General features: G+C 44.6%; 1 protein-coding gene across 1 annotated transcript in view; it reads right to left on the bottom strand.

Moving 5' to 3' along the window:
* fancl (FA complementation group L) overlaps positions 1-24,773 on the bottom strand; it is a gene marked incomplete at its 5' end in the record, with an annotated part of 29,952 nt that extends 5,179 nt beyond the window's left edge. Inside the window, 9 exons of the mRNA XM_080507019.1 lie at positions 449-532; positions 1,211-1,361; positions 10,631-10,699; positions 14,415-14,511; positions 21,623-21,720; positions 21,940-21,996; positions 22,461-22,521; positions 22,642-22,700; positions 24,687-24,773. Coding sequence (XP_080363145.1) covers positions 449-532; positions 1,211-1,361; positions 10,631-10,699; positions 14,415-14,511; positions 21,623-21,720; positions 21,940-21,996; positions 22,461-22,521; positions 22,642-22,700; positions 24,687-24,773 — 763 coding nt within the window. The remainder of the gene's footprint in view (positions 1-448; positions 533-1,210; positions 1,362-10,630; positions 10,700-14,414; positions 14,512-21,622; positions 21,721-21,939; positions 21,997-22,460; positions 22,522-22,641; positions 22,701-24,686) is intronic.
* Between the last annotated feature and the right edge of the window lie 1,716 nt (positions 24,774-26,489).

Genomic DNA, 26,489 nt, shown 5'->3' with positions numbered 1-26,489 from the left:
GCTAATGGTTAGCACTCATCCTTTAATAAGCGCTATTTCTAGATTTTTTTTCTTTATATAAATGCACGAATATATATATTGGGACCTCAGAAAGTTGATCTTGTAATTCTAACTCGTGAAAGCTTTCTGACGGCGGACCTCCGAGGGGCGTCGGCTGACGCGAGCCGTCACTTGTTTAGCCGGGGATAATCACCGCGTGACCAGAACGCCGTCAGCCGCCTCTCCACCTTTGACGACCGTCACCTGTCCACATCACCTGCAAATCCCGCCGCCCCGCCAAAAGTAGCTTAGACGTGGTCCCGCGCCGATAGCGGCATTATGGCGAGGAGAGGATTCCCCACGCTCTAATGCACTGTGTCAGTTTTAGCGCGTGCAGCGGTGCAGATACGCTTCTCGCGCCCCGGGGACAGACTTTGAAGTGTCGCCACGTCTCTGGGGTCCTACCCACCGTGCTCGGCTCCCAGCAGGCAGCACTCCGGCAGCATCTTTGGGTGTCGGGGATCCAGCTCCACTTTGATGGACACGTTGTTTCCTGCACACATACAGGAGGGGGGGGGGGGGGGGGGGGGGGGGTCCTGGTGAGCATTAGTGTAGCGGATACTGTAGACCAGGGGTGTCAAACTCATTTCAGTTCAGGGGCCACATCCATCCTAACCTGACCTCTGGAGGGCCGAACAAGTCAAACGTAACATATTAAACTGCAGATCAAGTCTTTCCTTCTTTTGATCCTTTTGTAACTGCAAGAATTTGCCAGTCTTAATCTGAAATATACATATTAAAGTTAATCAGATATTATTATATTTGAAAAAAAACAAAAACCCCTCAAGTACCTGTTTCTGGATATCGTATTTTTATTCAGGATTAAAACAATTTGTCATTATCTGGAAAAAAATTTGGAGTTTACGTGTCTAAAGTATCACTTCACATAAGTTGGACTCGCTGTTTTATTGTGAAAGGCGTTGTGTTGTGTGACCTCCACAGACGCATTAATAAATTCTGACCAAAGGGCGGTTTTGAATGTCATTTTTGACAATCTCAGTGTTTTTAGATCAGCCTCTTGTCAGTTTTCATATTTATACTTAAAAAAAAAAATAAAAAATCACATGGAGGGCTGGATTAGATTCTCTGGTGGGCCGCTTCTGGCCCCCGGGCCGCATGTTTGACACCCCTGCTGCAGAGAGACAAACCGTGGACGGCCTTTGACGCATACCGATGGCGATCCGCCTCATGGTGTCGGACCTGCTGGGTTTTTCCGGCTCCAGGATCCACGTGTTGCCGTCGACCTCGTCCAGGACGTCCCAGAACTCCGTCAGGGACTCCAACACCAGCAGGAAGTGGGCGAGGAGCTGCTCCAGAGTGCTCTGGCACGGCAGACCACAGGTAGGGAAGTTCACCACACCAGATCTTAAGATCCGTCTTTCTGACCACCTTACCCATTTGCGATCTCGCCTGGAAGTGTGTTTGAATTTTGGCAGGAAACAAGAAAATCAAAACAACAAACCAACAGCGAGAGAACGTCTAAACTCTCCAAACAAAGACCGTGACCTAGGGCAGTGATTCCCAACCGGGGGTACACGGACCCCTAGGGGTACGCGAGGGTATTGCAGGGGGTACGCAGAAAGATTATAAATTAGCCTACAGTATCCACACACCAAAAAAAAATGTATACTCTATTATATTGTATTATATCATGAATTTTAGTAAGGCCATACGTTTATTTTCCATGAGTAGCAGTTCGTCCACAGTGATTGTAACACTACAATGCACATAACATGAAAAGACTATAAAGTGGCGCGCTTTAAAAAAAAAAAAAAAAAAAAAGGTTCACGTTCTTGCTGCGGGGGCGCACGATTCGCGAAGCTAGCTAACTCTAGCTGCATACCGACTGTAAACATAATAATCACACACGAGAGAGGGGGTACTTTTCACATGGAAACCAGCTCAAGGGGTACACTGGTCAAAAAAGGTTGGGAACCACTGACCTAGGGTAAGGGGTCTAATTTGTCGCCTTTTGTTTTCAAAGTTGGAGATTTGTTTGAGACTTTCCTCGAAGGAATTCCTCATTTCTGTCGTCTGTCATTGTTCACACGGGCTCTGCCGTTCACAACACTGCCCCCACAGGTCAGCAGTGGTATTACTCTGTTTAATACGCATCTATAAGCTTGCTGGAAATGAAGCTAATTACTCAGCGATGAACACAGAAGATGGACGAAGCAAATGAGCTACATGACCACCACCTTTATAATCAATGGTTTATAAAGGTTTTGTTGGTATTGTAATCACCAAAGCAACATTGTGTTTATGAAATATATAAATTGCAATCTTAAGTTTTTTTTAGCCATTCCAGGTATTTTTTGTCCCGTCTTCTATTTTAGCTTTTATTTTTTTTAATCTACAATAACAATTCCAAGCAAATTTGTCCACATTGAATACATCTCTATTTTTCTCTGAAGCTAATGCTTATTTATTTTCCTTCAGGATGGATTCATTTGGTGTATATAATCTGGAATAGATTCAGTTCCATTCTCGTCAAATTACTTCAAATTTAAAATAATCCCATGTGGAGAATTTGGAGAAAAATGGGAATCAATGGAAACTAAGAAGAAGAATATTTCTCAAACATTTAACTGACAAATCCCTGGCATGTTGAATTCTAGTTAAATTCACTGCGAGGAGTTATTTAAAACGAGGCGCCTGCCTTGTTTTGAGCACTTTGAGCCAGATTAGTGGAATATTTATGTTGTGTGTGACTTTACGGTGAAAAGAAAAGAAAAAAAAAACTGAGAAGAAGTAGAGTGCGAAACTTTCAGCCCCGGAGGAATTTAAGGTGTTTGATAACTCCTTTATTTTTCATTTTTCCACCAAGGTCTCACACTTTAATGAGCCGGTTGAGGCTACGGCTTGTTCACAGTCGTCATTAGGAGAAAGGCCAGGTGATGAAAATTTCAAAGCTTCGCAAACACCCGACTCCTCAAACCACGTCCCGGCGATCGGCAGCCATCGGCTCCTCGGAATTAGTATAATTGATGCCCGCGCAGCAGAAAGCAGGTAGTCATTTTTCCTCTCTTCATAACATAATTAAGTGGCGGTTGAAAGGAACAGCTGAGGTCGAGTCGGAGGGGGGGGGGGGTGGGGGTGTTCGGGAGGCTGGGAAAACTTTCCGGCGTTTACGAGTTCTTCAAAGACGCGCTTGACTGCAAACAAGGCCGAGACTGACAGACGCCGACGCAAACAACAGTCGCGGAGCACTTTGAAGGTTTTCTTCTTTGTCTGTCTGAGCGTTGAGCTTCCTGAACACACGGTTCAACACCGATCGCATGGAAATCAAGACAGACGTCCCTCTCGTACTCGCTGGATACAAGACGCTATAGCTCACGGGACTGGAGGAGATTCAGCACTCAGCTGTTTGGTCTAGACCGGGGGTCGGCAACTCGCGGCTCCTGGAGCCTCCGTCCCACTGCAGTTCATCCCGTAGGGACGTAAGGAGGCAAGGCCACCCAGAGCGCAGTCCCGCTACAAAGAGTGGTAACATGTAGGGTCCTGAACGACGCAGCGACGTGACGTCATTACGCAACAATAATGGCAGGAAGAACGTAGAATTGCGGCTGCAGGTCATGACAGCGGCTCAACTGGGAGCTTCCTGTACCTTTCACAGTAAAAGCCGACAGTTCCAGGAGGTTCATTACAGACTTGTTGAGAGTGACGGAACATTCTAGTGAATTCCACAACAACTACAGGACATTAAAGACACACCGCTCACACTCATGGTTCTAACAATCCACATCTCCCACATTTATCTTCCATTTTAATAATGTGTAGCGATAAAGGAGCTGAGAGCTGCAATGCATCATGGGAGTTTCTGTTTGTGGTGTTTTAAATGTAATTATTGGGGGTTATGTTAGGTTTGTAGTGTTGGTAATGATTGTGTTTTTGTTGCTTAGTTCATGTAGTTGAGTTTATTAGTTGTAAGTCGTCAACCAGCAGTGAAGGAGGTTTTGTGTGTCGTGTCGTCCTGGCATGGTCTTCCTGTGGGACTGTCAAAATAAAATGGGTGTTGCGTTCAGTGGGAAACGGGACCAAATGGCTCTTTGAGCATTAAAGGTTACCGACCCCTGACCTAGACAATAAGTTCAACAATATTTGGGGTCCATCTTCACGTTAGAAGGATTCCGGCCTCTCAGACGGACCGATGTGGTGGAAAGTGAAGGCTTGGCTACTGAACGTCTTAACATTTATACTTTCTCATGACGGATGTGTTTTTTGTTTGTTATTTTCTTTGGGGTGTTTTCTGAGCGTGTGCTTTGTTTGATTATTGCCATGTTTTGCTCTTTGTATTTATTTTTTTACTCTGATACTAGTTGACCATCTATTAGAGATGAACTGATACTACTTTTTTTAAAAGAGTCCGAGTACCGAGCTTTAGCTACTTGCCTACACAGAGTACCGATACAAGTACGCGTTGAATGACATCAGGTCTAATTCATACTTGGAACTCAAATGACGATTGTTCTGAACAGTTTACAGTGGATTCGCCCGTCTGCCGGCTTTAAATCCAACTTAGCCTCAATTTAATGCCGGAGATCGTCATTTTAACGGCATCCACAAAAAACTGTCCAAACTTTTCTTTGACTTTGGAGTTGGGTCACCGAGACGAACGCTCTGAAAAGTCACTGCGTGTTTTTAAGCATTACCGACACGCCACGGAGACAATCGTTGGCCTATTAGTCGCAGATTGATCAATAAAAGAAACTAATTGTCAATTCAAGTGAAAAGTAAATCAAGCCAACTGGTGTATGACGCTTGAAACCGCCTCAGCGAGAAACGTGTGATTAGATTTGTTATCAAACAGAAAGAAGAGAGAGAGTGTGTGTGTGTGTGTGTGTGTGTGGGGGGGGGGGGGGGGTGTGTAGGATCCTGCAAATTCATTATTAGTCGGTGAAAACGCCTCAAAGCTGCCGACATTTGGAGGAAACCAGAAAAAAAAAAGGGGGAGCGGACAACAAATGACCATTTGGTAAAAGTAGGAAAACTTAAGGTGCGCACACACACACACACACACACACACACACACACACACACACACACACACACACACACACACACACCTGCTCTCATGCAAAGGAAGAGAAGAGGAGGCTGATGGAGGTGTGGGTGAGTGCTACAGATGGAATGAGAGAGAGGGAGGAAAAAAAAAAAATTAGGGGGGGAAAAATGAACCAAAAATTACGGGTCATTGTGCCAGCACAGTGCACACAATTAAGCATCGTCCAGGTGCAGAGAGCCTCGGCAATTACAGCCCAATTAATGCCAGTGGTATGATTACGGTTACGGCTCAGGATAACTGCGCTCAGCCCAGTTCAGAGAGAAGGAAACGGAGGGAGGGGGGGGGGGGGGGGAGGAAGAAGAAGAGGTGGTAATTGAATTCCTGCAAGAATATGAGAGAAGAACGTGTGCGAAGAGCAAAGAGACGGGAGGGAAGCGTGAAAGACAGCGGGGATTTTTTTCTTTTTTCCTCTCCTCGGCCGTCTCAATCAGTCGTCTTTATCCGTTCATGATATCTCTTTCTGACCTTCCTCGCGGGAGCGAATTCACTCCTTTCTGCTCACGAGGACAAAACTTCACCCACTTTAAAACCTTTTTATACAAAAAAAACAACAAAAAACGAGTTCTCGCTATGTTGCTTCTAATCCAGGGGTCTTCAAATCCGGCGTCCTGCACGTTTTGTTTTGTTTTTTTAGCTCCTCCCAGATTCAGAACGCCGCAAATCTAAAGTTGAGGCGGTCGTCAAGCTTGTAAAAAAAAAAAATAATAATAATAATAATAATAACGAGCCCCTGATTGCATTCAGGTGTGTTGCACCTGTGAGAGACCGGCTCTCCAGACCCGGATTTCAAGACGCTGAAACGTGGGTTTCGTAGACAGAACACAAGACCGAGACCCAGAACTGAACGACCAGCATCAAGAGTTTAAGGGGACGTCCACACCAGGAAACCGCTGACGCTAAACGTGCTTGTATTTGGCCTGTCATCCAGGTGAGGCAGTTTTAGGAGCGCAAAGACGGGTCCCAGAGTGGGGAAATTCTAAAACCCCGGCTCAACCCTCCCCAAGGCGTGGAAGTCTGCAAAGACGATCATCTGTGGAAAAAAGATGAGGTAATCTCCCCCCACCGTGGTCCGTGATGTCATCAAATAGCCATAAAAGAAGCTACATGACGCTAACAGCAGGAAGAGTGCGGCCATAGATCTATAGAACTAGAATTATAGAGAAATTGATGAGCAAGAATCTACTTCTAAAGTTCTATGTGCTCTGAAGGCATCACTCCGACTTCCTACTTCTTTATAAATTTTATATTTCAGCACTGTTTACGTGGTCGTATGATGCCTCTCTAGTTCCGACTAGTGGCGAGCAGCTGCATGACAGTTAATCTCACATCTAACTAATATTTCCGGCTGCCGCGGGGGAGAACCTTTAATAGCGAACCGGACTAATCAAATGCATTCCTGGCTTCTGACATTTAGATGACTATAATTTAACCTTCTGTTACGTGTCAATCCCTCAACAGAAAACACATTTATTACCGCTGTTATTATTATTATTATTATTACTGTCATTTTCTTAGTGTCCAGTGGCCTGCCTCAGCTAATCAGGATTTGCCGTCAGCGAAAAGTCGCCGGGATGTCTTGGGAATACTGCGGAGTCATGCTATTTCACGTATTTCTCGTGCACTTATTCCACCTTGGTTCCCTCAACCTTACTTACTTCGTCTCGTCATACATGTACCGCTACGTTGTTAAGAAGCAGCACGTACAGCCTGCAGCACAAAGGACACACACACGCACACGCACACACACACACACGCATACACACACTTCCCGTTCTAGTTCCACACAAATGCACAGAGTGGCACGTCTTGGCCCTGCAACAGAGCAGGCAATAATTACTCATTCAAATGAACATGTCAGGACTGCCGACAGACAGGCCCTTCCCCCCGCCACACACACACACCCTTCACACATTAGACAAAAACACACTTGGCACAGATGCAAGGGCGCACACGTACACACACACACACACGAACACACACACACACACACACACACAAAGACGCAGGCCCACTTCATGTTGCAGTGTGGGAGAGATCCATCAACGGCCCAGCAGGCAGACAGGCTCCATACGGCAGCGCTGTTCTGAGCTGGTCCTCACTGTACGCCTGCCATGTATCAGCTCAGCAACACACACACACACCACACACACACACACACATGCACACACACACACGCACGATATTCAGAAGAACGGAGCAGCAGCTCTTTTTTGTTTTTAATGATGGAATTCAAGCAGCACGACATGCTTGCAGTCTTGTCAACATGAGCAACAAGCATTAAGGACCGACATCAATTTAGGAATGTTTTGAACTGATTGAGAGTCTCACCATATTGTCCAGGTCACACTTTCTTTTTTCAACTGACAAAGTAGAAATATCTCTAGAAAGAAAGATTTACACAGCAGGGTTTAATTTGAATAAAGTCAGACCCTTTATACCTGCATGTAACTTACGTCGTCATACAAAAATAGACATTTCATCCACGTTTTTAAGGTTATTTTGTCATTTTTTCCGGGTTTCGGATGATTCAAAAGCTCAATGAACTTCGAAAATGATAATGAATGTGACTTATATTATTTAAATGAGCATTCAGCATTTACATTTTTATAAAAAATTCTAAAATAAATGTGTCTTCACCAGAATAGGGGAATCTCTGTGCGAAGACACTTTTGTCAGACGGAACTCACAGTCTGGAAAATACTGTAAATACTTCTTACCTGGTGGCCACAGGGAACTAAGAAATGGCCAAGAACAACAAATAAATTTCACAACAACAAAGCCGACAAACTGTGTAAATAAGTTCAGTAGATCGTACGTGGATAATATCGTTAATGCAATATTCACTATTATCGCATGTTGACTTAATAACATGCAGCTCGAGTTGGAATACCTGGCGGGGAAAAAACTGTGTGTGTGTGTGTGTGTGTGTGTGTGTGTGTGTGTGTGTGTGTGTGTGTGTGTGTGTGGCGACACACACTCGGAGGCAGTGACCGAGATGAAAAGCGGCGTAGGGAGAACGAAGCAAAGACGGCAAACAACAATAACGAGGAGCGGAGGAGCTCCAAAGAGCCCACAGCTGGTTTCCACATCAAAGCTCGCTAACACCAATTAAAGTGGACTAAATTTGAGGTGGCTGGATTGAGGACGGGCCGAACGGAGGGGGCGGGGATGTTTTTTTTTAGCCTTTAGACTATGCAAACGTGTTTGAGCCGAATCAGTGTGTGGATTGGAGGGTGTGTCCAGAGAGGGCAAAGCTCAAAGGTATCAAGGTACAAGACTTAAAGTCCTAGTGAAATGAAAATTCGACCTCAAAAAAACACTCTGGCCGTCGCTTCTAGGGACATTTTTATGCTAACTGGCCGAAGGGTAAAATGCTAAAACACGGCAATCTGCGAGAAAATAGCCGATAAACTTTGACTCCAGTACCTCACAAAGATAATCACATAGGGCTGCACGATTATGGGAAAAAAATAAAATCAAAATCGCGATTATTTACACGATTCCGTTTTTGAATTTGGAAAAACATTTATTGAACATGTTTAAATAAAAAAATACTCTCCTGTTAAATATATAAAAATATCTCGTAAGGTAGTAGTAAAAGATAAACTGTTGTACTGCACTCAATGTTTTGGAAACAATAAATAAATAAAATACAATAATAGATAGATATACTTCAATAAACAAGTCCAACATAAATACTGTTTTTCCTCCATTATATGAATTTTGAGGTCGTCTGGAGCCAAAATCGGAATCGCCATTAAAATTCGATTAATTGAGCAGCCCTACAATCAGAACTTGCTGAATTTTTAAAAGATTCTCACGGTTTGGTTCGAAGACGGATTCTTCTGCCGCCTCCCTCAAAACATCAAAGTGCATTGAATTTTGAATAAAAGTGCTTTAGATGACAGGATGAATCTATATTCCAGCCATTCCTCCATCTAAACCGTGGAAACAAACTTGTTCCTTCACATCTCAACTCCTGATGGACAATCGAGAGACGACAGCGCGACACTGGACATGAAAGGCAGAACCCTTTCATGTCTAGTAACAAGTCATTAAATGTAAGCGTTCACTGCTGGTCTTCACACAACTCATGGCATCTTCACTACAGTTTTAATCTGAGAACATGAAACCAAAACATACGTCACTATGGAGATGTTTGTTGGTCTTCCATGCCGAAATGCAGATTGCTGATGGTCCAAATGTGCCAAAATTGGAGTAAATAACACCTGAAGTGTTGCTACCGTCTCACTCTTGGCGTTACTTCCAGCACAATATTCTGAACGAGGAGCTGCAGGAAGCATTCAGGGCTGCAGCAAATAGCCTCGGTGACCCTCGTGAAGATAATTGCAATTCTAAGTGCAGGAATAATACTGCAATTTAAACCTGAAAAGCACCGTGTTAAGCACCTTTTTCATGATTTATTTATCTGGCTTACATACAAAAACAAAAAAAACAAAAAACCCAGCACTTGCGTTTACTCCTCTTCCAAAAGTAAATAAGCAACAATGGAGTTGAATATTCGAGAAGAGCCATGAACATGGAAAAACGTTTCAAGCGCTTTCCATCAAACCTTCAGTCTGAATGTTTCAGAAAAATAAAGAGAAGCCATTAAAAAAAAAAAAAAAAAAAAAAAAAAAAAAAAGTGTTTCCCATTAACTTTATGTGCATCGTGCACATAGAAAGATTTGGGAAATACTTTGCTCCAGTAGATTAAAAGTTCTGCTAATCGACACTCTAATTTTAAGGTAACACTGCTCATGCTTGTGAAATGCTCCATTCACTTCCTTCTCTTGAGCGATCGTGTCACGTTAGACAGTTCATTTCATGCATTGCCGATGTATTTCCAGCAAAAAAGGAAATATGTGAGCCATTCGGAATTATATGTTGCTTTTTGATCTGGGAAATAAAGGCAATAACTCCACTTTTATGTTATTATGATAGAAATAGTTTAGTTTGCTAGTTGCTTTCATACATACAGCACATGTTTTATCCCTCTTATATTTCTGAATGTTACATGAAAGCAGAAAAATGCCATAAACAAAACTACACTGAATGTATGTGTGTGTGGTTTCACTACAACAACAAACAACTGCACCCACTACTGGCTCAATGTGCTCACGACACCACTTTCGGCCCCAAAATTATACATTTTCACTTGAAACAGTATAAATGGGGCTTTAGACTCATCATGTAATTTAGAAAAAATGTTTTTGGATTGTTTTAGAGTGCAAAGCGATTATTTCTCCTCTATTGCTCTTTGCAACTGTTGCATATAATCTTTGAGATTATTAAATCAAGTCTGCATTTCTCGAGTCCATTTTAAATAATTTTCAAGGAAATAAAATGTAAAAGTTAGTTGTTTTAAAAAAAAAAAATTTGCTCATTTGTCCACATTGGATCATCTCGGCTCGGTCGCCCTGAAAGGAGTCTGTCAACGGACTCTTCTCGCTGATTTGACACAATATTTCTCAATTTGTGTGTGTGTGTGTGTGTGTGTGTGTGTGTGTGTGTGTGTGTGTGTACCTGGGGTGTCCAGGGTAAGGCCAGAGGGACGGGCAGGTCGGCAGAGCATTCCGGCGCTTCAGCAGGATGCTGCAGGTTTTTAACAGAGGAGACAATATATCAACAAAAATCCTGTTTGACATTGAATATAGAGTTCAACAACTTTTGTTGAACTCTAACCCCTAACTCTAACCCTAACCCCTAACTGTAACCCCCTAACCCTACCCTCCACACCCTAACCCTAACCCCTAGCCCCCTAACCCTAACCCCCTAGCCTTAACCCCTAACCTCCTAACTCCCTAACCCTACTACAATAAATGTTTGGGTCGAAGGTAAAGTACAAAGTAAACTTTATACAACACTTTGAGAAAGTGATCTCGATGCATTCCTGCGTGAACAAGATAACTTTTCGGAAGCCCGACATCCTCTCTGTGCTCACCTTCAGCCTCCTCGTCCCCCCCCCTCCCTCTCCCTCCCCCCCCCTCCCCCCTCTCCCTCTCCACACCTCCATGCCAGAGCTGCCTCCTCCCTCGCTGTGCTGAGCGATGACCTGCTGCTGGCTCTGGAGGAAGCAGCTGGAGCGCTCGGAGGAAGGACTCAAGGGTGCTTTTTGGCGAGAGGTGCCAAGGGAGGGGCGGGGGAGGGGAGGCCAGGTGGGCCCACAGTTGGGGTCTCCACTACTCTCCACTGACCCACGATGGATGTCATCCGGACTCCGATAAAAACTCAAACTCTCCATCCCACCCAAGCGGCCACGACGTCCCGTGACTACCGCGAGTACATTCTAGCATTTCCATCATCATTGGCCAGGCTGGAAAACTTGCCTGCAGCATGTAAAGTACAGGTGTCGGTGGATTTCTACCTCGCTTTGTCAGCATTTCCTATCAACGGCATGTGCACGCTGTATGTGAAAAACCCGAACAGAAAAAGTAAACGCGACAAAGCCGGGTTAAATATTACATTTTGGGGAATCCGTCATTTAAAAGCTGCCAAGAGTTCAAGTCAACATATTAAAAGCCTCCCAGCGTTCAATCCCCGTTGTCCTGCTGAAGGTAAGTCTGGCAAAGACCTGGGCAACATAAAGAAAATCTTTGGCAGTGTCGTCATTTCTCACATCCTGTCCTCGCGTGGAACGCAAGTAGACGACAACACTTTAGCGTGCGCCGCCCCCCCCGCTTAGGTAACGCACAGATCTCGCTTGAGGTATTTGGGGGAAACTCAAGAGTGAATACTGACCTGGAAGCGTGAAAGAAAACTTCAGACAAAGTGGTCTAAACTCTAAAGCAGTGTTTTTCAACCTCTTTTGAGCCGAGGCACACTTTTTTTCTTTGGAAAACTCTGGAGTCACACCACCACTCGAAAATGTTAAAATGCGAAACTCTGTAGCCTCTATTAACAAAATAAAGTCTTTCTCATCAAAGTTTTATCAACAGGAATCAAATAAATGCAGAAAAAAAAGTATTTCCCAATGTCTTTTTTTTTTTAATAGTGCCTCCCTCAGTGTGAAACCTGGACCTGATGGATGAAGAGCTGAGATCCTGGTTCACATTCTTCCTTTTCAAAAACTTCTCCATCACTGTCACTGACACAGTACTTTGATACAAGATGGTAGCAGGAGGTGGAGATGAACCACACTGACGTCTGTCACTTTACATTTCACCGGCAAAGTTCTGTGCTGCCCTCTAGTGGTGAAGAGTATTTATACATGATTACTCTGCAACACACTGTCGCTGTGAGAGCAAATGTTTTTATCGAAAAAAAAATGTGAAATTGGATAATTTCCCACGGCTCACCTGATGAGATCTGGAGGAAACACCAGTGTGCCGCGGCGCAGTGGTTGAAAAACACTGAACTAAACTATGTGTGTGTGTCAGCCTCTCTACTTCTACCTCTACGGCGTGTGGATTTGTTGGGCTTCTCTCTGTTAAAAGCACCTAGAAATGACTGTGTTACATGTGGCGCAATATAAAATCAGGTTGAATTGAGTTGAACGAGTCTAAACAGAGTCGCCACGATGGCGTTTGGCCTTCATCCGTGTCTCAGCTGGATAAAGCGAGAAGACGGATAGAACGGGAGGAATACAGCGATTCTATAGCGGGCGATGCCCGAGCTGTAACAAGTGTAAACAGATCAGGCTTCAGACTGGTTTTCAAAGAACAATAAGACGGTTTGAGAGCAAAGTCAAACCAAATCTAAACAGCTTTTTGGGGTTAAAATCTTCTCAGTGTCTTTTCAACGATTCCCACTGGAGTTCGTTTACTTGAGGCAACATTGTGGATATGAATAGAAGAAGCCTTGGTAGTTTTACTAAAATTAATAAGACACTTTTGCAGAGGTGGGCAGCTGCAATGAGATTGTCGTAAGGTTTCCTGACCACGGAACATTAGTAGCGTTTCTTTAATATTGTGTGATTGTAGACTTGTAAGAGGGACGACACTGCAACACCAAAGCTGCTTGACAGTAAAAACCAGGCAATCATATTGGAATATTATAGCTTTTGCCGTCATATTGCTGATTGTGGGTGTGTCTTGTGGGCTTTTGCTTTAATGTGTCTTTTACAAAACAGTACAGATCCGTTTTGCATGCCTTTTGTGGGCATTTCCCTTCATGTTGCAGCTTTTGCAATTGTGTTGTGGGCTTTATATTGGTGTCGCGACTTTTTCTTTCCAGCTCTTGAATGGATGATGTGGGCAGATATCATAATACTGATCTTCTCTTCTGCTCCTTTTCATTCAGACTGGACGTTTTGTTGCGGGGGAGTGATTTTAATTATTACTTTTGAATGAAATAAATAAAAAGAAAAAGCGTTGTTGGCTTTTTCATTCATGCCAAGTCACAGGATTTCTACACTCGCGTTGAAGGTTTTGTACCCGAGTTGCAGGTTATCGTATTCATATTCCTTCTGAACAACTGCAGGTCTAATTGGGACTTTTGTGCCGTGCCTCAAAACACGTATGACTCCCTCACCGCCGTAATCTCAACTGTCACCGACTCAAAACCTTTTAAGCAGTGAGAATCAGACAAATAAAGCCAAACGCACATTTTCCTCCGGGAACAAAAATAGACTGCCTATTTTGGTAGAACAGTCACCGGCTTGATTCCGTGAAGCACGGACTCTTAAACAGCACGGACCGAACTGAGAAAAATTATCATAATTTGACTGCGCGAGAGAGAGAAAGCGACATCTTTTGTGTGACACCACGTGTCCGAAAGTGTCATTAAACGCTCCCGATGTGAAACTCTCCGACGTGCAAACATTCCCAACACCCTGCGGCACGGCAGTGTTTGACCGGGGCCTGCTGCATTTATTACCTCGGAGTTTCGTGTATTTTTCCTCGACGGCGGCAAAACGGAGACGGCGGCGATGCAGATGAGCGTGGGGGTGGATTGGTTCTTTCTCTATGCATAGCCAAAGATCCCCCCCCCCCCCCTCCCCCTCCCCCCTCATCACGCTGAGGTCTGCGTAGAGACGTTTTATCTGTGCTACATCTCAGTCACAGTGGGTTATCATGTCTCTCCGCATCCTCTCCAGTTTGACCCAGATTTAGGGGCACAGATGTAAATCGCCGATTTTCCGTCAGGGAAATTGAAACGTCCCCACACGAGTCTGCTGAAGTCCGCCTGTTTTGGATTCCGATTGGCTGGAGGTCAACATCGAGCTGGAGACTATTCCATGTGAGTGATGAATAATTTCCACTGTGAAAATGATCCAGCCCCCACGCTGAACGACGTGTGTGTGTGTGTGTGTGTGTGTGTGTGTGTGGGGGGAGTCGCAGTGCATGCTGGATTTTGGATTGCATCTTACCTTGGGCTTGAGTTTGACGGTGAGGACGTGTTCCCGTCCACAGGAGTCCTGCGCTCGCAGCCTCAGCGTCCGGAACCCCGTGTCTATGGAGAGCAGCCTGGGACGGACGCAGGGCGGCGTCGTAAATTAGCAAGGCGTCCGCCGGGGGGGGGAAGTGTACAACAACACCGTCACCCGACAGCCGCCATCATCCATCATTAATCACAGTGGCAGAGAGCAATATTGAGACTCTGCTCCGGGGATTTATCGCTGCTTCTACCACCGCGGCCGACGTTATATCAGACTGCGGCTTCGTCTACGTCCACAGGTTCTGCTTCTCTCTGTGGGGGACGACTGTGGCAGGAACTAAACGTTTGGTCGACTTCAGCAGCGCGTCGAGGCCTCAACTTCCTGCACGCTTCACAAATGGTATATGGACTAACACGCACACACACACACGTATATATATATATATATATATATATACACACACACACACACATATATATACATACTGTATGTATATATATACATATATATGTGTGTGTATATACACGTATATACACACACACATATATACATATTTACACATATATACACACACATATAATACATATAATATATATATATATACATACACACACACACACACACATACACACACACACACACATACACACACACACACACATATATACACACACAGACACACACACACACACACACACACACACACACACACACACACACACACACACACACACACACACACACACACACACACATATATACAGACATGTGGCCTGTCGCGACGAGGAATCAAACCGGTAATCCTCTGATCGAGAGACGGCCACTCGACCACGCTGCCTTGCTTTGAAATGGCCACATTCTGACCTTACATTAGCCATCAGTTCATGGTCTGGTTTGTTTTTTTGCTCATACAAAAATGTTGTACCTCTATAATTAGCCATGATAATGTTGCTCCAAATAGAAGTAAACAGTGATTAAGGGTTTTTTTCTTCTTTAATTTCCATTAGCAGGACGCAACTCGGAATGGGAATAAACCTCCCCACTGGTCCACATAAATATTTAAATATTTCCAACTGTGTAGGCGATACAATCCCCAAAGGTAATCCAGACAAATAACCCCCAAGAGCCTGATTTCAGACTGGGACAAAACCCAAGCCCTGTGTACACAAAGGTTAAAAAGCATCGTTTTCACGTTTTTATTTTGTTGCATTTTCTACCGTTTACACGGAGACGGCGTCGGAGCCTTTTAAAAAAAAATCCCCCCCTGGGAGCAGTTTTCATAGTGTTACTTAAACAGAAACGCGACAAAACTCTTCCATTTTTCACTTGAACACGTTGTTGCCCATGATCTCAAGCTTATAAGCTATATCGGTTCCTACAACAGAAGCAAGGACTGGTTAAGACGAGACATTATACCGCATGTGTTTGATGGAAATAGATATATCAATATGCCGAGACTGGCCTCCGCGTCGGCTGAAGCTGTTTTTAGCAGACGACAGTTGGCCGTTGGAAAACATCGGTCACCGTCACTCCACCACTGAGCACATGAAAAATAAAGTCCTACTGACACCGGAGCTGCATCGACGGGTTTACATGCCGTGGGATTCGAGTTGTGAGAAGAGCGCCGCGTTTCTTCGCGACCTCAGGCTTTGGTTCACATTTTTCCGAGTTTCGAGTGGACTTAGTAAATCAGACGCTCAACCTTCTCCAGCTAATTATAACCCGGCGAGGCTAAGGACACCACACCGATCTGGCTGGAGCTTGGAGCCGTCAGATTTACCGCTCCTTCAGCCGCTCCAGCACGCTGTGAAGGAGTCACTTCCTCCCCCTCGCCACTCCATCTCCGGTCCACCGAGACCCGGAGACAAAAGAGCGATCGGAGACAAAGGTTGGGAGCGGTCCTCCTCCAGATTTACAGTACATTACCGCGGACGCTCCGCGCCCGGGCTGACGCGGCTGTATATCTGCACAGGATTTATGGACTGTGTTAGAGAGGAGTGATGTGAGCAGTGTGCTCGGGGAGCGACAGACTCAGACACACACACACACACACACACACACACTTAGGGAAGTGATGGAATGATGGGAGACGCTGTCCAATGGGCCCCGACTCATAAAAGTGTCTGCTCACTCACACGTTAGCAATCAAACCTCAGGAGAAGGGCAACAGTGCTTTAATGTCACACACACACACACCAACATCTACACATACAAGTATGCTTGTCATGATCATAGCAATTTGATGCACACACACACACACACACACACACACACACACACACACACACTTCTTTGACGGTGCCGATAGCGGCGCTATCTTCCGACAACAGGCTAAAGTCATCTCGCCGTGCAGAACTTCTTGAATGCACGAAGGTTATTTCACATCTTTAGGCGCGCGCTCACAAAGACTCATAAAACACCCGCAGCTGCTTACAGCAGTAAATACACACATCTGTCAGGCAAGGCCAGCTAATAGACCCACGCGAGTGAAGAGAGTGACAAGCGTCCGAGCGAACGAGTGAGAAGCTAAACTCGCTGAACTTAAAAGGTTCCAGAGGGTGTGAGGGGAAGATTGTCCAGAAAGGAAAATATACTTCTACTTGACCCTGTTTGAGTCGTCATACCAGAGTAAATCACTGCACCTCCCTTTGTGCTTCCAGCATTCAGTTGGGTCTGACGGGCAACATCAGGGTTCGCCAGGCAAAAATGTTCAAGAGGTTTCCAAAGCCTCTCGGGCTCCAGTGAGTCCCGGTGTCGTCACACTCTTGAACGTACAACTGATATCTTATGACTATGAAAAGCTTTAATTCAACTCGTCAGGTCAAATGACGAGCAATGATCATTCCTTCATTAAGTCGGAGGGATAGACTTGGACCTCAAGTCAACATTTTGTCTTCAAAGTTCAACAAAGATCAAAGAGTGATGGCTGGGTGATGTGATTTGGGTCAGAGCGTCTCCAAAACCGAAGCTCTTGTGAGTTTCTGGTCTGCAGGCGGTCCGTTTCTATCAACGGAGGCACAAATGGACAGAACTGCAGCTTCAGAGGTCCATGAGCGTCTCCGTCTCCTTCGGTCAGGCCTTTGTTGGTAGTAAATGGAGCCACATTGGGAAGGTTGTCAAACTTTTGGGGAAAGTGGGTGTATGTACTTCAAGTTACTTTCAAACAGACTTTTTTTTGGACCAAATTAAGTCGGTACAGTTAAGTTGGGTCACAGTAAATTCACCAATTTATGTTCTACCTGAGTATAAGTTGTTTTATTTCAGCTTAACAAAAACGGAGCATACTGTAGAGTCTTAGATGTCTTTGAGATCAGACACACTTTTGTTGTTGTTGTTGTTTGGACATGTCATGCGAATTTAATATCAAAATAAACTAAATTGACGGACAGGGAATGGAAAATGTCGGGAAAGAGTAAAAGCTGGGGAGTAGAAATAGTTTGGAGCGAGTAACTCGTGAGGGACGTGAGAAAAGAATCCCGTGATGAAGAATCGAATCTAAAACAGGCTTTTCACTTACTTCTGTTTTCATTTACGTCAACCTGTTAAACCAGTCATGAACTCGGCGGTTCGCCCCGTCTGAGGGACGACAGTCAAAGTGGCCTTCGGGTGTCGACCTCGGCTCGTTCATCACGACACAAGGCTAGGCGAAAACAATCCCGCTACAGCCACAGGAAGTGGAATTACTTGAATTAGCTCCACCTCATCGAGTCTGCTGCTTAGCATTGTTGATTTGACTTTAAATGAGAAATGGAAACGAGTCTCACGTCCAAGGCCAAACGTTTAAATTCGAGTCTTTAAGTTTCTTCCCCGTCGCCGTGGACGCCGTGACCTCACCGAAGTCAAAAATGAAGTGGAAACTCAAGCAACAGACGAGTAAGACGAACGGTAACGGAGTTTAAAAAAAAAAAAAAAAGTAAGACTCGGGCTGTAACGGCTGATTCTCTTTGGCGTGGAGAGGGAGCCGCCGGTGCATCGACGGTGTTCACTTTCCCATCTCCGCACCATCGGGGTCTCGCATCCAGGATCGCAGGGACCAGCCGCCGCCGCCGCCGCCACCGCCGCCCTTACTTGGCCGTGATGGAAACAGCGTGACAGCCAGACGTCCTGCTGGGAAGACTGATGAGAGCATCCCATTTGCAACTCCGCAGCCAAGTGTGCGCACGCACACGCGTGCACGCACGCACGTTGACAACGTGATTCATGACTGGTGATATCAACGGAGATGCAGAGTTCCTGCGTGGGGGGGGCGCGCATGGGGGGGACGGAGGACGGATGGAAGTCGCGCGAGCACAGGAAACGGACTCTTAATTTCATCAAGTGCCGAGACCTCAATAACCATTAGCCTGGTTTACAGTTTTACTGTGCTAACAGGGGCATTGTCATTACTTACTGGGTGCAACTGCAGAACCCCCCCCCCCCAACCCCAACCCCCCCTCCCCCACACTACCAGTGGTGATGTCATTTATTAGCTGGCCTAATAATGTAAGAACGAGGGAAGGGAAGAAAAAAAAAAAAATGAAGTCGACGTTGGAGAACATGCGATTCCCTCGGGCCGGGGTCCAGCGGAGAGCCGCCGTCAAGAGTCGTCGTCGGAGGAGGAGGAGGAGGAGGAGGAGGAGGAGGAGGAGGAGCGGCAACACGGTGTGACGGAGTGATAACGCCGGGGAAAAAGGCGAGGCCAAACTTTCACATCGGAGCGTTGGCGAGCACGGAGGGCCAGCTGCTCCCGTAATGAGCCCCGGAGATCTGGCGAAGCTCAGTTTTTGAAGCTGATGGGCGGGGGGGTTGGGGGGGTGGAGGGGGCGAGGGGGGCGGGCTCCACCAAGTGATGGCGTGTGACCCACTTGACCTCATTTTCCATTAATTAACACACGGGCCGCCATCTCCAGCCAATTAGGATGACCACGCTCTCCAATGTGGAACCGGAGACGAGCGGGAGGAGGGGGGGGAGGGTCTCTTACCTGGGCCAATCAGCAGACAGCGTTACAGCTGAGAACCCCCCCGGTGGCCATTAGCACGGCCCACACCAATTAAGACGCTAAGCGAATCTCGAGTGCTTTGGAGATTGAGGCCCGCCGTGTGTAATGCCTCCTAACCGTAACGCGACACTGGAAATGATGTCGGCCCTATTTCCAGCCGAAAGCATACCTTCACCCACCCCCCCAACCCCCCCAACCACCCCCCCCCACACATTTCTCCTATTAAAACCTGAGAGTCTTCAATTAGCTCCATTTGCATTTTGCTAATATCATAATTGTAGCCGCGGTCATTAATAGGAAAGTGGAAAATGAGTGTAGTAGTTGAGGTTTAATCTGAGCTGGGGGAGAACAGATATCTTTCAACTAACCCCACCTCCACCCCCCCCCCCCCCCCCCCTCCCCCCACCCCTCCTCCTTCTGACGAGCGTTAGCCTGGCCCGTCGTCATCCGCGGGCTGAGCGTTATTAAAAGTGACCTGGATTTAACTATAACTCAATAACTAAAAATAAGCAAGGCATTAAGAGCCATTTGTTAAGGCGGGGCGGCGTTGTCTCTTGTTTAGCTCCACGTAGCCGCAGGACGCTTTTAGCCACGTATACGGGCCCAGTCACTTTGTTTTCCTCCTGGGAAAACGCGTGGAAATGACATTTATCTTTACACTGGCGGCACCGGTAACATCTGGTCCCTCGCGACGGGAACGCAAAGGGGAGGAGACGGCGGCCATTGACATAAATCCCACGATTCGGCGCATCATAGAGCGGTTCAATGACGCCTCCCAACCCGATCCTGCTCATCTTTGATCGAGACAGATTCCGATTGGCTAGCGCGGCTTCGTCCTTCCCGTCACACTGCCCCCTACAGGTTTGGCACGCTCATATTAGCTCCGAACCAGGTTGATATGCGGCTCCGTGTAAAGTAAGGTTTTTTGTTGGTTTTTTTGTAAATGCAGAAGGAGAAATAGCAGTTTTTGTAAAAAAAAAAAAAAAAACTTGGTACGTTTAAACGTGGACTCAGACTGGGGTCCTGGAGGGCCGCAGTCCTGCATGTTTTCCCTGCTTGATTGCAACGAGCGGCTCATTAACAGGCTCTCTGGCGAACCGCCATGACACTCAGGTGTCAAACATGCGGGGCTGCGGCCCTCCAGGACCCGACTTTGACACCTTCTGCTACAGTTCTCTGAGTTAGCCGGTTCCGACGTGCACTTTTCTCCACCTCAGAGTCTCGTCCTGCAGGTTTCTTCTTCATAAAAGGACCCCCCCCCCTCCTTTTCTTTTCTTTCCACCGAGAATTGAGAACCAGGCAGCTTTAAAGACCCCTGAGGTACTCCGGCATGAAGTAGACAAAACACCTACATTACAAGACGTGGTCACTCTGTGCTTTTCAGAGTCCGTTTTAAGATTCTTTTATTTGTTTTTAAATCTTTAAACGGTGTCGCCCCGCCTTACCTCTCTGAGCTGCTTCATCCATACGCTCCTGCTCGGAGCCTCAGGTCAGCTGACCGGCTGCTCCTGGAGGTACCGAGGTCCAAACGGAAGCTCAGAGGGGTAAGAGCCTTTTCCATTGCCGGTCCTCACCTCTGGAATGCCCCCCCCCCCCTCCCCCTCCCTGTTAGACAAGCCCCTTCACTGTCCATTTTTTAAAACTCGTCTTAAAACCCATTTTTTATTCTTTGGCTTCTACCTCAGCGTGAGACTCTGCTCTGGTTTTAGTGCCTTCGTTTTCTTTTTGTTTTGTTTTTTTGTTTTTTTAAACTCTTTATTTTCATTTTTCCGTTTCTCTTCTTGACAGTAAATAAAAAAAAAAAAGCAAACAATTAACAATAATAATAATAATAAAAAATAATAAATTGTGCTCACATTGACGATATTAATAAGACAAGGTCATTTAGCCTAATTTATTATTATTATAATTTATTTATTTATTTTTGCTTAAAATACATCAATTATTTATTATTTGTTGTATTTGTTTTGTTTTTGCTTGTTATCAATTAACACTTTATGTTTTTAACTTTTTATGTTTTGTTTATTGTTTTTATTGCTTTAACTTTTGTATTGTTTTAATGTTTTTATGTTGCCTCTTATATCTTTTATTTCAATGTACAGCACTTTGTCTCAGCTACGGCTGCTTAAAGCGCTTTGTAAATAAAGTTGAGTTGAGTTGAGTCACACTCTTAAAAAAAAAGAAAAACTAGGTGTTCAGAGCTCGCAGTGGTCCACTTACTTATCCCAGCCGAGGGTCTCCATCTCGGCGACGAGCTGCGAGTAGTACTGCGGGGACGGGATGGCGCGGCGCTGGGGTCGGCCCTTCAGACCCACTTCCTGCGAACGAAACCCAGAATACTAATAGGCCAGGAAGCCTCTCGCCTTTTTGTTTGGTGGCGTTTTTCATCGATCCGCTTTGTACATACATGTACATGAGTACGCTCACAATCAAGGCTATTGATAGCGCCTCGAGGCTCCCATTCACTCCGTATTCATAAAGTAAAGAGTGTCGAAGTGACCGGGGTTGAAACCCCTGGTGTCGTTTCTGCTCCTTACCAAGACCGTCTTCAACTCCAGAAGGAAACCGACGAGATCGGTGGACTGCTGCAGCCTCTGCCGAGTCGGGAACAGGAGAAAAGACATCCGTGAATAGAGGGATAATGAAGTGACAGTGTCTTTTCTTCCTTTTCTTTTTTCACCCCTCTCCTCTCGCCAGCCATTCAAATCAAACACAGTGTTTGTGATTAATGGGGGCTGCCACCAGCTTTAATAATTAATGATAGCTTAAAGGCTGTGAAAATAATGAACTTTGCAGCCCGGGGTGAAATATCAATCTCATCCAAATAACCCCGAGGGGCCACATAACAAATAGGGACATTTTCCATGGCGATGTTAATTAAACAGTGAAAAAAATTTTGTTTTTTTTTCTCTGCTTCTGAGTGAGGCGAGTCTGACGGGTGACAAGAGGGCGAGGGAACGTCGCCAGGCGGCCGACGCAAAAGAAGCCAAAGTGACGCAGAAAAAAAAGAGAAAAAAGGTGATAAATATATAAAAACACAGAGGGAACAACACGTTACCTGCTTGACTATCTGCTCGTAGCCGCGCAGCAGGTGTTTCAACTGCCAGCAGCAATGCAGCCTGGGAAGTATCGGCAGGTATACAGGACACAATAGATAAGGAAAACACAGGACACACGGTTTATATGAGCTTGTGGGGGAAAGAAAAAAAAAAAAAAAAGAGTGATGAGAGAATTTATACTTGGCCATCTTGAGCTGGCGATCTGGTGGAAGAACGATCCTCATCCTGAAATCTCTTTCCTAGAAAAAAAACAACAACAACCCAGAAGACCTCAGTGATGGGGTACGCCGTCACAGGCTGGGATTTAATAGTTAATACATTTCATTCTGTCACATCTTATAATGCAGTGTTTTTCAACCTCTTTTGAGCCGAGGCGCACTTTTTTGTTTGGAAAAATCTAGAGTCACTCCACCACCCGGAAATGTTAAAATGTTAAACTCTGTAGCCTCTATTAACAATATAAAGTCTTTCTCGTCAAAATTTTATCAACAGGAATCAAGTAAATCCAGAAAAAAAGTTTTTCCCAATGTCTTTTTTTTAATAGTGACTCCCTCAGTGTGAAACCTGGACCTGATGGATGAAGAGCTGAGATCCTGGTTCACATTCTTCCTTTTCAAAAACTTCTCCATCACTGTCACTGACACAGTACTTTGATACAAGATGGTAGCAGGAGGTGGAGATTAACCACACTGACGTCTGTCACTTTACATTTCACCGGCAAAGTTCTGTGCTGCCCTCTAGTGGTGAAGAGTATTTATACATGATTACTCTGCAACACACTGTCGGCTGTGAGAGCAAATGTTTTTTTAGAATTTTTTTTTTTTAATTGGATAATTTCCCACGGCTCACCTGACTAGATCTCGCGGAAACACCAGTGTGCCGCGGCGCAGTGGTTGAAAAACACTGTTATAATGTATATAATATATACAAAGATGTAAACAAAATCCTAAATAAAATGTAACTTCAGAAGCCACATACGGTCCAGTTTCATCTCCAGTGGGCTGGACTGGTAAAATAATGCTATAATAACCTTTAAAGTCACACTTGAAAGTTTTTTATTTTGTTGTGGCCACAATGTACGTGATGAAACCGTCTGTAAAATGTCGTAAGATCACATCATCAGTGCTGAAAATGACTTACGATCTCAACGTGAAGTCAATTTTCATGAAACATTCTGGTGCAGAATACAGTGAAACGTCAAACAAAACCTATATCTTGGTTCATTTCGCCAACATGGTTAATTTCCAGGGAGTTTAACAAATAGGGTAATACCTCCGATGACCTGCGGGGGCAGTGTTGCAGAGTATTACTCATACGCAACCAGCAAAAGATAATAAATAAATAAATAAGTGCTCTGAGTGAGGACTCTTTTAGAAGCAGACAGTTTTTCTGATGTCTTGAAATTTCTCAACTTTTAAGCGTCTTTAAGTCCAAACTTGTTTCTGCATCATGTTTTTATTTTGCAAACTTTTTTGGTTTTATTTTGTGCACTAATTCCCAAACTTTCTTCACGTTATCTCCCTGCAAATAGTTTTCATTTCATAAGCATTGAACAGACAGTCACATTGGATTTTTGCCAAATTTAGATGGGTACTTGTTTTTTCTGTTTTCCATTTCATGTAAAATATGTGGATCATAATTACAATATTTAAGCAAAAGAGGGAATCTGAGGAGTCACTTTTCCCATCACGAGTGAGGATTTTAAATATAAAACAGAGCTGGCGCTACAAAAATGGATAATACCTGTAAATATATTTAATTTATGGTGAAATCTAAAGCTGTTTCCTAAACACATGCTACCTGCTTGTGCAAGTTCAGATTTTTATTTTCTGATATACAATTTTGAGGACAAAGAAATCTATTAATACTACCTAACTACCCGAACAGTGATGAATCCATCACACATTCTCAGAATTTCTGTGTTATTGTCACTGCAAAAAAAAAATACAAAAAATAAAATATAAATATTGAACACACAATCATACAGGCCCAGTTTTTCAACATATAATAGCAATCTGAGCAATGTTTTATGTGCAATATAGATTTTGTAAATTATTTTTACACAGGGTTTTACATTATCTTTAGTAATAATAACATAATGTATGCAAAAGAAGTGTCACTTGAATCGAGCGCATGTCGTTTGGGTTCGTCATTTATTCTGATATGCGCCTCTTCTTTTCAATGACAGCATTTAACGGGGAGTCCACTGTTGTGTTAATATTTACCTGCACAGTTATGAATCCGTCGTAGACGGTTTTCTCCTTATTCGCCGGTAAAAGCAGCGGATTGTCTTGAATCAGAGATCTCTCCATTGTCACGACAGTGAAACACTTCCGTTCTGAAATCAGCGATCCCGAAACGACCTACAACTCCGGATTAAGCCTGGATTTGCTGAAATGTGTCAGTCAAACCTGCCAGAGACTTTATAAAACTGCAGATTTCGCCAGAAAAAAGCACACTGGTTCAAACTTCCGTATCGCGCCGCGCAAAAACAAACGTGATGACGTCAGGGTGATGCGTTCAGGGGCTGCCGACAAATGTCGTTAATTTGTTTTCCAACAATCACCATTATTATTATAGGCATTTTCATCATTGAGGCTTTACTTTTTATGTCATTGTCAGCCTTAAATCTTTTAAAATTTAACATGTTGCATTATGAATGTTTGTCTTTATTATTTCAAATTGCTGATAAAGCTCTTTTTAAAAAAAATGGAACAAAGTTTTGAAATTTCCTAGAGCAACAAAATAAGCGCCGCTTGCTGAAGTCAGTAAAATACAGGTCAAACTTATAAATAACTTATATAATATTTGTTTCATTATCTAAACAGACATATTAAATTAATAAATGGCCAAAAACAAGGTAAATGTTGTGTGTGCTGAATCCTTCATGCGTTTTTTTTAATTTAGGCAGTGGCCACAGCAATCAAAGTTTATTTTGGAGTAGTTGTAGTTGTTAATAGAAAAGACTTAAAAGAGACTATTATTATTGTGACGCGTTCGCGGTCTGAAAGCAAAGGTAAATAAAACAGTTTTCACAGGTTGATTTGAGAGGGAAGAGAGTTTAATCTATTATCCAGAGTAAACATGTCCATTGTGCAGCCTGCAGGCCTCATACTGCCCTCTAACCCATTTGAATGTTGGTGGATGAAACTTGACCAGCTGTGAAGGTCACTACTTTTGAGCCTTTGCTTGATGGGTGACCGTTCCTCTGTCAACTTGTCGTAGGTCTTCATGTTCTACGTTTCCATGCAGTGTTTCCGCTCTTCCGCCACGAACTCCACGAGATCGTTTTTTCCAGCTGGACCTGTGCAGGGCTTTTCTTCTCCACCGCGGGACGTGATGTCCGCCCCCCAGGGTTCTTGCGCAGAAGAGTGATGTCTCCACCCCCCCGTTCAGCCATCCTGCATCTCTTGATTGATGCCTGGACTTCAAAAACAACATCATGGAGAATCAGGGTCAGAGCTAACTTTGTCACGTTTGAAAAGGTTTTTTCTTGTTGTCATTCATTTTTTTTTTTTTTTTTTGGACCAGACTAATCCCATCAGCGGTGGAAGCAGTGGGAGGTGTTCTGCTTGGAGATGCATTGTTTTCAAGCTCTCTAGCAAATGAAGCCTTGTTTGTTTTTCATAGGGACTCATCAGCATTTGGCTGTGGACCCAATGGGAGGGCAAGGACATCCCTCATATTCACCTCCCTGCTTGGAGCCACACGGATTATGTGGCTGAGCAGTTTTTTTTAGCGCTGACAATGGAAAATGTCTTCAGACATTGGTCGGTCCTCTTTGCATGGTATTTATAAGACGGTGGGTCCTCATGTAACCTCTCTTGTTGGAAGAGCAAGTAGACCGCTTCCCGTTTGTCAAAGGCTTTTGAAAAGAAGTCCGGTCACGTCACGTTGAGCCAGCCAAAGGACTCACTTGTCCCCCAGACAACAGGTATTCTCCACAAGGTCAGCGAGAGGCAGGACATATGCTTGACCTCTCTTGATTGAACAAGTCAACTCTCTCTGCTGGCTGATGGACTTTCCTC

Source organism: Blennius ocellaris (genome assembly GCF_963422515.1).
Source record: "Blennius ocellaris genome assembly, chromosome: 13".
NCBI classification, from domain to species: domain Eukaryota; kingdom Metazoa; phylum Chordata; class Actinopteri; order Blenniiformes; family Blenniidae; genus Blennius; species Blennius ocellaris.
This window is presented reverse-complemented; position numbering and strand designations above follow the sequence as displayed.